Raw genomic sequence first — 12,663 nt, 5'->3', positions numbered from 1 at the left:
GTAAGTAGGGGAGACAAGAAGACAAGAAGGGATGACACGTATTGCAGTTGACTTCAATTTTTTTCGTCGACTTCCGACACTGAAAGAAAGTAATATAGTACTCCACTCGCTTATCTACTTATGGCACGTTGCGTTTACCCAAAGTGGACGCTGATTCTAAAGTGCCCAGAAGCATTTTACATTTTTTGTCGATCCAATTCCTACGGCTCTCCATCCATATCTCGGGATTGGAATGCCATAGCAGTTTGCATGCGATCAATCTCATCTCATGTAAATCCAAACTAAGTTTTCCGCAAATTTAGTCGTCGGTTGAGGAGAGGCCAAACTGTGTTGGACGCTTAGACCAATACGGACTTTTTGCCAATATATCGTAGGCCCGGTGGAGAAAGGCTGAAATGCATATTCCTGGTCATTCTTGGACCTAGTAATATATTCTAAGAGACCTGGGAGCCACTGATCAGGATTGAACTCGAGCGGATCTCTGAAATTGATTGGACTGTGGTTTGTTGTAAAGTTTGCGACAGAAGCTTCGTCTGCCTTGCAATTAGTCTACGTATATTCCTATTGTAATTCGGGCATATAGCAGTACTTGCACAGACAGCAAAGTACGCATCGCGAACAGGTCTAACACTGACTACCACCAGCGGAGGCCCGACTGGTGTTGATCAGTAGACTAGATCCTGTGAGCATGCAGTAGCGGAGAGCAGCATGATAAAGGAAGAGGACTTATCTCTCATACTTTCCTCCAAGCAGGTATTAAGACATCTTAGTACCTGGATACGCTCTATCGCAAGATCGTTTTCGCTTTGGAACGAAGACCCAACCTCTTCTATAGCCCTCTCCAAAGTCTTGGGGTCATAAGCCATTTGTACATTAGCCTACTCAACATGGTTGCTGTGGTCTCAGATCCAGCCGCTATGAGGAGGTCTGTGTTTGATCCCATCTGTTCGAAGGTCAATGCCCCGTTCTGGTGCGGACCCAAGACAAGTGTCCAGAAATCTGGCGTGTCAGTGGTTTTGCCTTTGGCCATTCGATTGCGTACGTGTTCCTCGCTGTATGCAGCGGTTTGAGCACTCACATTCTTCTGTTCTCTAGGCATGAACAGCTCATGAGCATAACCGAGGAAGAGCTACTCAAGAGCGAGTGCGTAAACTGCGGCGCTTTCCATACCGTACAAAACAGATTCGACCCAAGCATATATTTCCGAATTCTATAGAAACCCTAGACTTTCACCAAACGCAAGTTTGCCGATGATCGTAGAGGACCGTGCGCAGCCCCTCTTTTAGTGCCCTCATCATAACGGTGCTGCCATGGCGTACCCACTGTGCACAAATACCGAGACGAAAAGCAAGACCTGTATGTACGGGTGGTTTCTTCTTGCTGATAAGTTCTTTGGATCAATCGCATAGGGATACAGCGCCCTAACGATAGCCGCACGTGCAAGTGCAGTTTGTGCCGCTAGTAGGTGTAGCGTCCAAAGTGCGTTAGCTGTTGCAAGGACCATGAAGGCAATTTTGATTGCGGCTAGAACACGTTACAGCACTCAATCTATCTGAGCAAAACACAACTATACCACGCCACTGGTACAGACCTCATCGCACGATCTGTATCATCTCGTTCTATACCGACAGCACCATGGACCATCAACCTGTACACATGGCATGTCGTCGCCGGCGGCAAACACCAGCTTGCGTTCATTGCCGCAGAAAGAAACTTCGATGTGACCGCACTTTTCCATGTAACAATTGTACACGTTCTAGGAACGACACATGCACATATGTAGCGAACGACGATGTCAGAAAAACCATGGATTCAGAGGCTTCGCAAGGAAGTTCTGAGCTCGCATCGAATGGTGTCAATGCAACGTCTCATTGGATTCGCGCTCTCTCAGTAAAACCTAAATACACAAGACCGTGCCATCGAGTATACGCCTTGGCTCTGGTATGTTCACTTACACTTTCAAGCCTACGTTCCATCATTCACTAAGTGTTCAGGCTCCAAATGTGCTGAAGTGGTACTATCAAGAGACGAACGACCAAGGGGAATCTTGGGAAGTCTTCCAAGCATGTCATTCGCTGTCTCGACAACTCAAAGCCCAAAAGACTCTGACATGGGTACCCGATGATTATGGAAGTTATTTTCCTAGCAAGAGCACATTTGATGCCCTAGTCGATGGATACATACGAACTTTCGAGATTGTCTATCGCATTCTCCATATACCCACATTCAAACGTGACTATGAGTCGCTATGGGAACATCATAGCTCTATGGCTGGTGCCCTGGTCATAAAGACGCAATTGTGTTTGGCAATCGGAGCCTGTCTTTACGACGACACCTTTTCGTTTCGTTCCCACGCGATACAATGGATCCGAGAAGCTGAATCCTGGCTTGAATCCTCACAGGGGTCACAAACCACAATATCTAGTGTGCAGATCATGTGCTTATTAGTGCTGGCTTTACAGAGTGTTCAGACTTCCAGTAGCGAACGAACATCGAGCCGCTGCGGAGCGTTACTTCGGTCGGCTATGGTGATCGATCTGCATCGTGATCCAGCGAAACTTCCACCAATGTCTGTAGCCGAAGCTGAGATAAGGCGGAGATTGTGGATAATAATCCTTGAGCTGGTGTTGGATTGTAGCCTCGATACCGGATTGCCTCCGCTGATATCTCTCAACGACTTCGATTGTGCACTGTAAGGGTGCGATGGGTTGACCATAAGTGCAAGGTATAACAGTAATGAATTCGATAGAGAAGCTACACTACGCTTGCGCTGAGTCTATGTATCACGTAGTGCTAGGTTCGAGAAACTTCTAAGGGTCCGTGGAGCGCCGATGAAGCCCCGACAACGCTCTGAGGGTTGCAGCCTATCCCAACCAGCTATAACGAAGGCCACAGGCTAAGTACTACTAACCAAGGCTTCAGCCTCTTACATGCACTATCACGTAACTTCAACGATACGGATCTCGACTTCAATACCGAGAACAACCCAAACCCTTGCAGTGAGGATGAGTTCACGGACACCACTCTGCAAAGAATTCTGGGAGATTCAGCTGCAACACGCTTGTCAATCGCACATCATGCAAACGGCATCAAGGACATTGACTACGAGGAAGTCTTGAGATTGCATGCAGAGTTCATGACAGCGTACCGCAGTCTAGCAGCTTCTTTGCAGCGCTTAGGCCCAGGAGTCTCGCAATTTCAGCGCCAATATTGCGAAATGCTAATGAGTCGTTATGTCTTCAGTCTACATATACCCTACATCCCTAGCGCCCGGGAGAATCTGATGCTTCATTTTTCCAGAGCGGTCTGTGTTGAAGCTGCCGTGCGGCTCCTACACTCTACGACTACTTTATTGCCAACTCGAGAACCGTCTCTAGTGGCAATCCAGGACATGCTGGTCCTCATGCCTAGATGCGACAACCATGCTCGCCTTGCACTTTGCGGCAATGGTCCGTTCAGAACGACTCATTTCCAAGCCATGATGGTCGTTGCAGAAGAGTTATGTTCATTGCTAGGGGGTCTTACAACGCAGGTCTTCCTTCCACCACAGGATCCACTGTCACAGGTCACCAAATGAGCGACCTTCGTTGTGTTGAGATGTTATCCATACTCAGATCATCTGTCGAATGGGTTAAACATCGCGTCAAAGCCTGTCAAGACAATTTCAGGGAGTTTGTGTTTGTGATGGCCTTGCTTGCCAACGTTGAAGCCCTACGAGACGGTACCTCTCCTGAAGTGGCGGTTGCACGAGGTGGAAAACGTGCCTGGCTTGAAGGAAAACAGATACTGACCCAATTGAGGGACGAGTCGTCAAGTCCGCCGGACCTCGATATATCTCGAGATCATGGGTTGGGTATGTCTACCGACTTCTTGACATTTTCCATGTCCGATTCAGAGTGGGAGGGATTAGTGCCGTTTTATTGAGTAAAGATCTCGATCTGTAGAGAAAAAGTGAATAAATGCTAGAGCATTTCAAGGTCATGAATGGTTTGTTAGTAGTTAGGGATTGCAGAAAGAGAGGGTGGTTCCACTTCGGCGTCTTAAGGTTAGGATTATGGAGCTGCTTATCAGCTTTCTATCCTGACACGAAGCTAGCAGACATTAAATTTCCGCCTACGGAGGCAGATTTATGATCGTGTTGAGACCCAATCTTCGAGTTAATCTTCTTGCAAATGGTGTCCCAGCCTTGTCGTCATGTTTGCATCTAGCAAAACTAACCAATGCTTACAGTGAACGTCTTTCGCAAGATTAAGCTACATTAGATTTTTTATCTCGTTGTATGACTTACGGCTTCATGCGGGGGCGATCTAGCAACCAAGCCAAGATCGGAATCGGAAGCGGGATCGGGGTCGGACGCGAAATAGAACGTGCAAGTCTGCCATGTGATTCAAAGAAAAATGATACTCTTTCTCTGATTCGTAATCTCGTTATTTCCAATCGTCCGTATTGACCGTCATTTGGTCCGGACGGAGTAGTGAGCTCGCGCTTAGCATGTTCCTTTGTTTGTACATAAATATGAGAAGGATACACTACCGGGTTTCAAATACCCATCAGCACATTTTGAATTGGCTTGCCAACAATTCCTTTGAGCATCATCAATCCAAATTTCGACCATGACAACCCACACCGAGTACAATGAGAGGACGGCAGCGACAGAGGTCGCAAAAGCTTTCTCCGAGGAGATCAAGGACAAACACTGTAAGCACGACACTCCACAAGCGGCAATGTTGTTCCCTGAAGCATGCTCCAATCTGTTCTTCAATTCTAAATTCCTACAGTCGTTGTAACCGGTATTTCCAAGAAGTCTATCGGAGAAGCTGTTGTCAAAGCATTAAGCTCTCATGCGCCAGCTTCATTGATCCTAGCATCCCGCACGCGAGAGAACCTGAAAGCTGTGGCTTCAGATATCCGTGCTGCACATCCCGATACCCATGTTGCTACTGTCGTCGTAGATCTCCTCTCTCAGAGCTCTGTCCGTCAAGCTGCTGAAGAGATCAAAAAGCTGGTTCCACGCGTCGACGTGCTAATCAACAATGCTGCGATGAATACAAGCAAGCGTATCGTCAGCCCCGAGGGTATCGAGGGCCAATTCGCAGCCAATCATCTTGACGGCTTCCTCTTGACAAACCTGCTAGCCGAGCACTTTCCAACGGCCCGCAAGGCCAGGATTGTGAATGTATCTTCCGAGGCTCATCGATGCAGCCCGATTCGATTCAGCGATTGGAACCTTATGAAAGACGATACGGAGATTCCTATGTCGGAACGTGGGCCGGATGTTACTGGTTGGGTGCCAGCAGAGATGCTGAAAAAGGTCGACGGGTACAGCGGGAGCAGAGCGTATGCTCAGAGCAAAACTGCCAACATCCTCACGAGCGTTCAGGAGAACATTAAATGGCCAGAGAAAGTGGTCGCCTACAGCTTGGATCCTGGAGGTAACGTATATGCAATACCGTCGAAAGTCCCTTTGGAACAAAAGCAATCGATGGCTTAGTCAAACAGTACTAACATTAACCAGGCGTTATCACCAACGGCAATCGAGATTTTGGCGGTGAGGCTGTCGTCAAAGAGGCTATCGCGATGCATAATGTTTTCTTGAAAAACCTCGATCAAGGCGCAGCAACAACTTTGGTTGCCGCTCTGGATCCGGCACTAAACCGTACGTAACATCGAAACAACATTTCAGACTTGCGATCTAACATTCGAGAACGCAGAATATCCGGGCAACCCATACTTATCCCATTGCCAATTTGGACAAGCTGCTGACTGGGCTACTGATAAAGAAGCCGCAGAGAAGCTGTGGAAATTGAGTGAAGAGCTCGTTGGACAAGTATTTCCTTAGTTACTGCTACTGCTTTGACTTGAATTCCACCTTTCCGGCTTTAGAGGACTGCCCGTAGTTCCACTGCTATTGTATGATGGTGCGAGTTCGGCTTCCAATGTTTCGCGTTAGCACGGGTTTAATACCTCTGTTACCACATCTCTTGCCTCTCTCCAGTCATATCAGTCGCCGTCGTTGTAGCCACAGGCATATTCATAGCCCTCGTTATCTTTGAAGTAGTCTTCCAGGATAGATGTATAGTTCAGTCTATCCAGCACCTTATTTTTTCCATTACTTCATGAAGGCAACGCCCTCTGTGCACCATGGAGTTGTTGACTAGGCGCGTGAGTGAATGCGACCCGTAATCTCAGTTCGTTTGGCGTAAGGTTGCGCCATTCCCAGGTTCACGTACCCCATAGTTTGATCCGGATGTCTGGAAAGCATCGGAAATCGCCTATGCAGTATGTAACTATGGCGCATGGAATGGTTTGCTTGCTGGAGGCGCCGTACTATTCGCCTGGTTCAGCTCTAAAGAGGTTCTCGGCTGCTGCTCTGGCTTTGGGTAAGTTGGTGTAATCCTGATAATCGTATTCTCGGTAACTGTTATTGGATCCCGCGATCGTGTTATTCTCGGTAAATTTAGCCAGTCTGCTGTAATATTTCCTCGATCATGTATTAGAATTACTTGGTGTGTTGGCATTTGCTAAGCTACTCTATGTCTTTGCTATGTGCATCATTTCAGATTGATGTTGCAACAGAGCTATGCGTTCGGTACAACTGCCGATCGTCGGTGCATCGTACGCCGTCCGGGGGCGTAATTTAAGCTGGTCTTATTCTATAAGGGACGTCAGAAGAGCGCACGGTACTAATATCGTATACTGTAAAGCGAGCCAAGGTAATATTCACTCCGTAGTGTTGAGTTGCTACAAGGAGATTGTTGCTAAGTCTAAAGAACCAAGCTAGAGGTTCTAGAGTATGGACAAGACAACTACCTAGATGCTAAAAGGACCACTTGCAAGAGCCATATGCTAAGGCCACAGTTCAGATTGAACAGATATAGCAGAGTATGCTTGGTGTAACGTACACCACCGAGCGTTCGATCATACATGGCGACTACTACTACTACTACTGCGTGTATTCCAGTCAAAAATGACCTCAAGATCTGAATATGTAGGCTAAACTGTTCTTCTAAGGAAATGTCTGACGTGATGACTGGGATGGCTGTATCACGCGTCAGGCGGACAATTACCAACACAATCGCATCCCGTGCCGAATTGAACATGATGGAGGATGAGGCTGAGAACACCTTGATGCCGAAAAGCCGATGTGAGATTTGCGGCTCTAGTTGATCTTGGTATCCGTCGTGAGTGATAGTGTCTGTGCTGTAATCGTACCCTTGTAATCGCCTGCTAGCAGAGTGCTTTACTGTTTCCCTCTGCATCAGAACCCAGTACCTATCCATCCCTTCCGAACCCAGTTCAACTCAATCCATTGTGCGGGAATATGCCATATTCGATGAGATAGGCTGATCATAGCGATTAGAGCCAAGTAGCAAGGCGACGAGTAGACACTGGGATAGACTAGCAGCTTTCGATGCATCACTAGGCAAGCAAGCAATACATCCGGCAGAGCTTCCTTCTAGAAACACGCATGTCTGCTTCTATCTCGGCCAGTAAGAAAAGACTGACAAGACACATAGGCTGGCAGCATGGGACGCACCCTGTTGTTTATATCGTGGTCGAACAAGCGTGCTGCTTAGTCATCAGCATTTACCTTCTGGTGTATTGCGACACGAGACATGCGTGATCGAGGTCTGCCACTAGACCCAATGCAAATGCCAATCCTCTGAGTGAGGACTTGTATTAACCTAACAAGGCCAACGAAGAAGCTCGCATTCGTTCAACCAATGCTCCACATTTCCAGATAGCGATCAGCAAGCCCTTCGATGGGATACTAACTACGAGCAAATTACCGTAAGAATCTGCTAGTTCCGCCAAACGCGGGACACCGTGTACGTACGTGCAACGGCAACGCCCGCTTCACCCAACCGCCTCATACCGTGTTCTTGCGCGTAATGATGACGTTCGAGTACCGAACATCCCAACAACATGGAGGAGGCTGTACAAAAGCAAAGCTGTGCAGCCATCTATAATCTCTAGTATTACGAGATATAGAGTTATATTAATTAGTTCCCTTCCTCATCGAGCTAGTAGTTCTGTTCAAGTAAGGGTGACTACCCTCTCTTCAGCAATGCCATGCGCGGTGAGGATTTGACTAACTGCGCGAAACCGGTAGAAGCTGACAAGGCCAACTCTTTCAAATGTGATGTCGTCACGAGCTCGTAAAAACAGAGCTTCAGTACTGTCCTGACCCCAGAAATCTATGTCGTCTCCTTCTGCCTTACTCTTAGAACCTTCAGTGTCATCATGCGTTTCGCATTCCTGGCTATGGACGCATCTCTGCAAGACGACTACGTAGCCGTGTTGTGGTGTCGTAATCTCTGGCGCTCTTCCCTCCATGCTTAATTCCACGTCGCAGTTTGTGGGTCCTACTGCAAATCTCTGTGGTGGTCGGTAATTCTCTCCATCCCGATCCACCAGTTCGAGTGTCCCGCTACACTGAAGAGGTTGGCGATCCGGCAACCAATCCCAGCCATCAGACGTAAAAGTGACTCGCAAAGGTCTACATTTGATTGATATCGAAGCATGTTTCAGTTCTCCAGAGAGTTCGGCTCCCACGTTGATCTCAACAAGTCTGGCCTCCATCTGTCGACTTGCATGCTTGCGGTGAAACTTTGTCAGCAAACTGTGAAATATCTCGCCATCGATGCAAGCCCAGCTCCATGTAGGAGCTCTCCAAGCACTAGGCTTAGACGAAGAAGCTTCCGTGCGCCAGCATAGCTCCTCGATGATACGACTAAGCCAAAGGCCAGCGACTAACTCGTCACCTGTTGCTTGCCCGACCCATTTTGCTATGCCTTGAATAGCTACAAGTTTATCTGTCTCATGGGTGAGCGCACACCTCGAATACTGATCTCGAAATGTGAGCCAGGCGAAATGGGTATCCTCGTCCAGACCTCGAGCAAGAGAAGTGGAGGTCAGAAAATTCGATGGATTATCCTTCCCCTCGTGCATGATGTCGCGAACTCGCTTTTTCAATGAAGTGGCATCCCAGCGCCAGAAAGCTCGCGCCCAGGGTGGAAGCTTTTCAGGATATATTTCACAAGCTAGGCGCTCGTTACATTCCCAGAAGAGCTGGGTGCTAGTGAAGTGCAAGGTTCGATTTGAAAGCTGTCTCTCTTGACTGACCCATGCTCTCTTGTTCAATGGTGCAGATTCTATGCACACTTGAGCTAAGTGTTGAATCTCACACAAATAGGTTCCTACCAAAGGGAATTCCTTATCCTTTTCCTTGAGCCAGGGAGCTTCTAAGTTGAAAGCAAAGTCGATACGCTTCGGGCCTAGTGATTCCGGACATCTGGCGTGAAAAAGGCCATCATTGCTATCATTTGCGGCGGTAGCTGCGATAGTGCAAGCTGCATTTGCAAATACATCCCCCATTCGACGGGACTCTGCCGCCCAATCGTCTTTGTTGTCTTGGAGGATACATCTGTAGTGGTGAGCATAAGCTTTTCAGAGCCATACACTAGCTACATACAGCGAGTCGATCCAAAGGTACTGGATGCGAAGGCGTCGAGTAACAAGTATAGCGTCCTGGTATGTTTTTGGTAACGCTGCCACGTCAATTCCTTGGACCAGTGCAGACAGAGTCTCTGCGTTGAGCGAGAAAGATCTGGTGTCCCCCCAGCAGTGCGAGAGACAAGCGTATACTTCATCATGAAACGACGTAGTACTACGCAGTACGACCGAGCTGTGCTGCTCAGTTCCGATGTATAAAAGTCTTGATGGGTGGGCGGCTGCGATCAGCTGCTTTGGCAGATTGCATTGTATGTGATTCACACGACAATCTTCATACTTTTCAAGAAGAAATCCTATGGTGGACTCCGACTCGCTGCTTAACGAGAGAGTTTGTGAGATGGTATGATCGCTCGCGACAGCATATAATGTTAGCATACAAATACTAGTGTTGAACGTTATGCTCACCAGGCCATGGTATGAGGGCCAATCGCGCGCTTTCGTTAGCACTTGGCCACTGTTCTGTATAAAACCGTATGAATCTCTCATCGTTTTTATATTGATTGTAGTGCCCTATGACTTTATCCCAATTGAGCGCAGTCGGCCTGCTCAGAGGGTTTTGCCACGCCAGTCTACATATCGTACATGGCAAGCGCATTGCGCGGTCAAAGGAGTCGAAATCATAGTGGTGTTCGAATGATACGTGCGAACTACTGCCTTCGATTACGGACACTTCTCCGCGGAGAAATTGACGGCAAGGATTGCAATACAAGTTATCTGGCATGGTCTAAGCCGCTCATAAAAAAGGTTTTTGGGATGGAGAAGACAACTTTGACCGCGGAGCATGCTGTTGCCTGGCAAGCTCTCCTCATATGACGTCATAAACTCGCGCAAGTTAGCGAGCTCAGCCACCCAAATGTGACATAAGCATGGTACTATAGCGCCGTGCTGCGTTTGTCTTTATTTGCTCGCCTGTTTTTCTATTTGCAAAAGCAGAGTGGACAATGTGAACTGAAATATCTCCGTCGCAAGCAGCAGCTACCACGTCAGTCTCGTCTTACTTCCCATCTCCTCTCGACTGTGATAGCGTTGTTTGAACCGGCTGGTAACTGCTGTTTGTGTTGCTCATCAACCGACGAGACACGGACTATCTGCGAAGTCTTGATAGGCTGCAGCTCGATTTGCGAAGAAGCGTCGTTGTTGTCAATCAATTCCGAGAACGTTGCAGTGGGGTCGTAGCTATGTGATCTGCTTCCTTTCTTCGAAAAAAGACTAGTATGCGTGCTACTGCCGTTCTGGAAGCTGGAGTGGGTGGCATTTCTTGATCTACCGTACAAAGGACGCATGAGCGGAACGCATGCCAGAACGATCGCGACAGCAGGCTCAAGTCCGGAAAGTATTGTAGCAAGTACACCTTCGTACGTCATGTCCGCAAAGTCTAGATTGGGTAGCAGTGTTTGTCGGTATATGGTGATGGCCCAGGTTCTACCTTAAGTGTTAGAATTTCAAGGTTGACAGAAGACAAGCTGCCTAGCAATGCGCACTTACCCTACTCCAATGCTAAGTAAAGCCATCGCGGCTAACTTCTTGCGCCAAGCCATCCGTAACTCGAACAAGTATGGCATTGGCAATATGATAATCACGGCATCGGCAATGAGGTTGACGATCCCCATGGCGAAGTAAAACGATGGTTGACTACCGCAAGTTCCTGGTAATGTAAAGTTCCAATTCTTCGCGAGCGGTCGGCATATCAAGAGAGCAGCGAAGATGTCGGCAATGTTCCACGTTATGATCAGAGCACCCAGTATACGGGCCCACTGGGACATAGATGACATCGGTATCAGTGCAGCGTACATTAATAGAACCGACAGTTTGCTGAAACACACGGTAGCGTTCCACAGTATCGAAAAGGACATTATTCCCTACAGCAGGAATACAATTAGAACGCGAACGGAAATGCCAACTCGCTGGCCTCACCTTGAAGAAAAACGTCGCCGTCTCAGGCCCAAAACGTTGGTAGATTTCTATTGTATGGAATCCAAAGCCGCCATGAGTGACCAATGAGATGCAACAGGCGTGCAGTGCAGTGTTAAATAGCTAGTACATACGTTAGGACAATCATAACCTTCTTATACAATATTCAACCTACTGCGGCCGCGAGAATACAATAGTCACTGTAATCAATTCTATCTGCGATCTTTTTGGCGACAAGTCGCAGGCCCACAGCGACAATGACTATCAGGATAGAAATAGAAGAAGTCACTAGAATGCCGACTTGCTGGCCGTTCTCGATGGGGATCGTTGCAACTGCCATCAGATGAGGTTGTTCCCTGAATCTGCTGCGCAAGAGTGTCCACAGAGCGAAAGGGTTAAAACGGGTGGACCTGGGTTCATACATATAAGTCATGAGCATAAAGAGTAGCTATGGGGCTGGACACCCGGTCATGCATGCACAGACTCAAGCTTACAGCATCCTGAAGGATGTGCTCCCTGTTCATGGCCTGGAACTTGGAGAGGCAACTTATCAACGCGATGGGTAGGAGCTGAGAATCAACGGCGAAATACGGTACTACTGCTGAGTAGAAGGACCGCGGGGAGCGCACTAGCAGACTCCGCCTTTGCAAATGCCCCATGTCGCGGGTTGGTCGGGCTCCCGCGCTATCCACGGTCCACGAGCGCAGGCTGTGGAATCCGATGCCGAGCGCATCCGCGTGTCTCAGCTTACGACCCTCTCGTCTGCATTACCAATGTCAGATTGCAATACATTCTCAAGGTCTTGAGCTTGCCTGTCCTAGTCACCGGATGACTTTTTGTTCTTGCAGTCACTGTGAGAGCTTGCCTCACCAAGAGAGACTTAATAGGAGAAACGTCTGCAGCGCAATCACTTCTCTAGCGTAGGATTGTTTTCCCTGTACATCTGTATCAGTTCAGCCGCCGTCGCTGACAAGACACATTGGAGTCTCCCCACACGTAGCACGGTCCCACCTGCTCAGGGCAGGCTGTTTGTGGACCGCGCCGCAATGCCAAGTTGATGCGGACGCGGGCGATCCACGTATCCGGATCTTGCTCAGAACTTTGCAGCCGCCTGCCATCAATCCTCGCTTCAGTCTAACAGACGAGATCTGATCAACTTGAACCGTGTCAGAGATTTCCGTATGCAAAACGAGTTAAAACTGCGGCAGAACAGCTCTAACATCCCGAATCTCTAGA

At 48.2% G+C, this 12,663-nt stretch overlaps 2 protein-coding genes across 2 annotated transcripts; one reads left to right on the top strand and one right to left on the bottom strand.

Annotated features, from left to right (window-relative positions):
• Positions 1 to 4,613: 4,613 nt before the first annotated feature.
• On the top strand, positions 4,614 to 5,839 carry ALTATR162_LOCUS1134 (uncharacterized protein; the record flags this gene model as incomplete). Its single annotated transcript, XM_043308729.1, has 4 exons — positions 4,614 to 4,698; positions 4,779 to 5,432; positions 5,516 to 5,656; positions 5,712 to 5,839. The coding sequence occupies 4 exons, from the start codon at positions 4,614 to 4,616 to the stop codon at positions 5,837 to 5,839; spliced, it is 1,008 nt and encodes a 335-aa protein (XP_043164664.1).
• A 2,185-nt stretch (positions 5,840 to 8,024) lies between these two features.
• On the bottom strand, positions 8,025 to 11,866 carry ALTATR162_LOCUS1133 (uncharacterized protein; the record flags this gene model as incomplete). Its single annotated transcript, XM_043308728.1, has 7 exons — positions 8,025 to 8,051; positions 8,098 to 9,427; positions 9,476 to 9,531; positions 10,515 to 10,938; positions 11,002 to 11,270; positions 11,308 to 11,550; positions 11,603 to 11,866. The coding sequence occupies 7 exons, from the start codon at positions 11,864 to 11,866 to the stop codon at positions 8,025 to 8,027; spliced, it is 2,613 nt and encodes an 870-aa protein (XP_043164663.1).
• Between the last annotated feature and the right edge of the window lie 797 nt (positions 11,867 to 12,663).

Source organism: Alternaria atra (genome assembly GCF_907166805.1).
Source record: "Alternaria atra isolate CS162 genome assembly, contig: 21, whole genome shotgun sequence".
NCBI lineage: Eukaryota > Fungi > Ascomycota > Dothideomycetes > Pleosporales > Pleosporaceae > Alternaria > Alternaria atra.
Note: the sequence above shows the minus strand (reverse complement) of the source record. Positions and strands in the feature narration are given on the sequence as shown.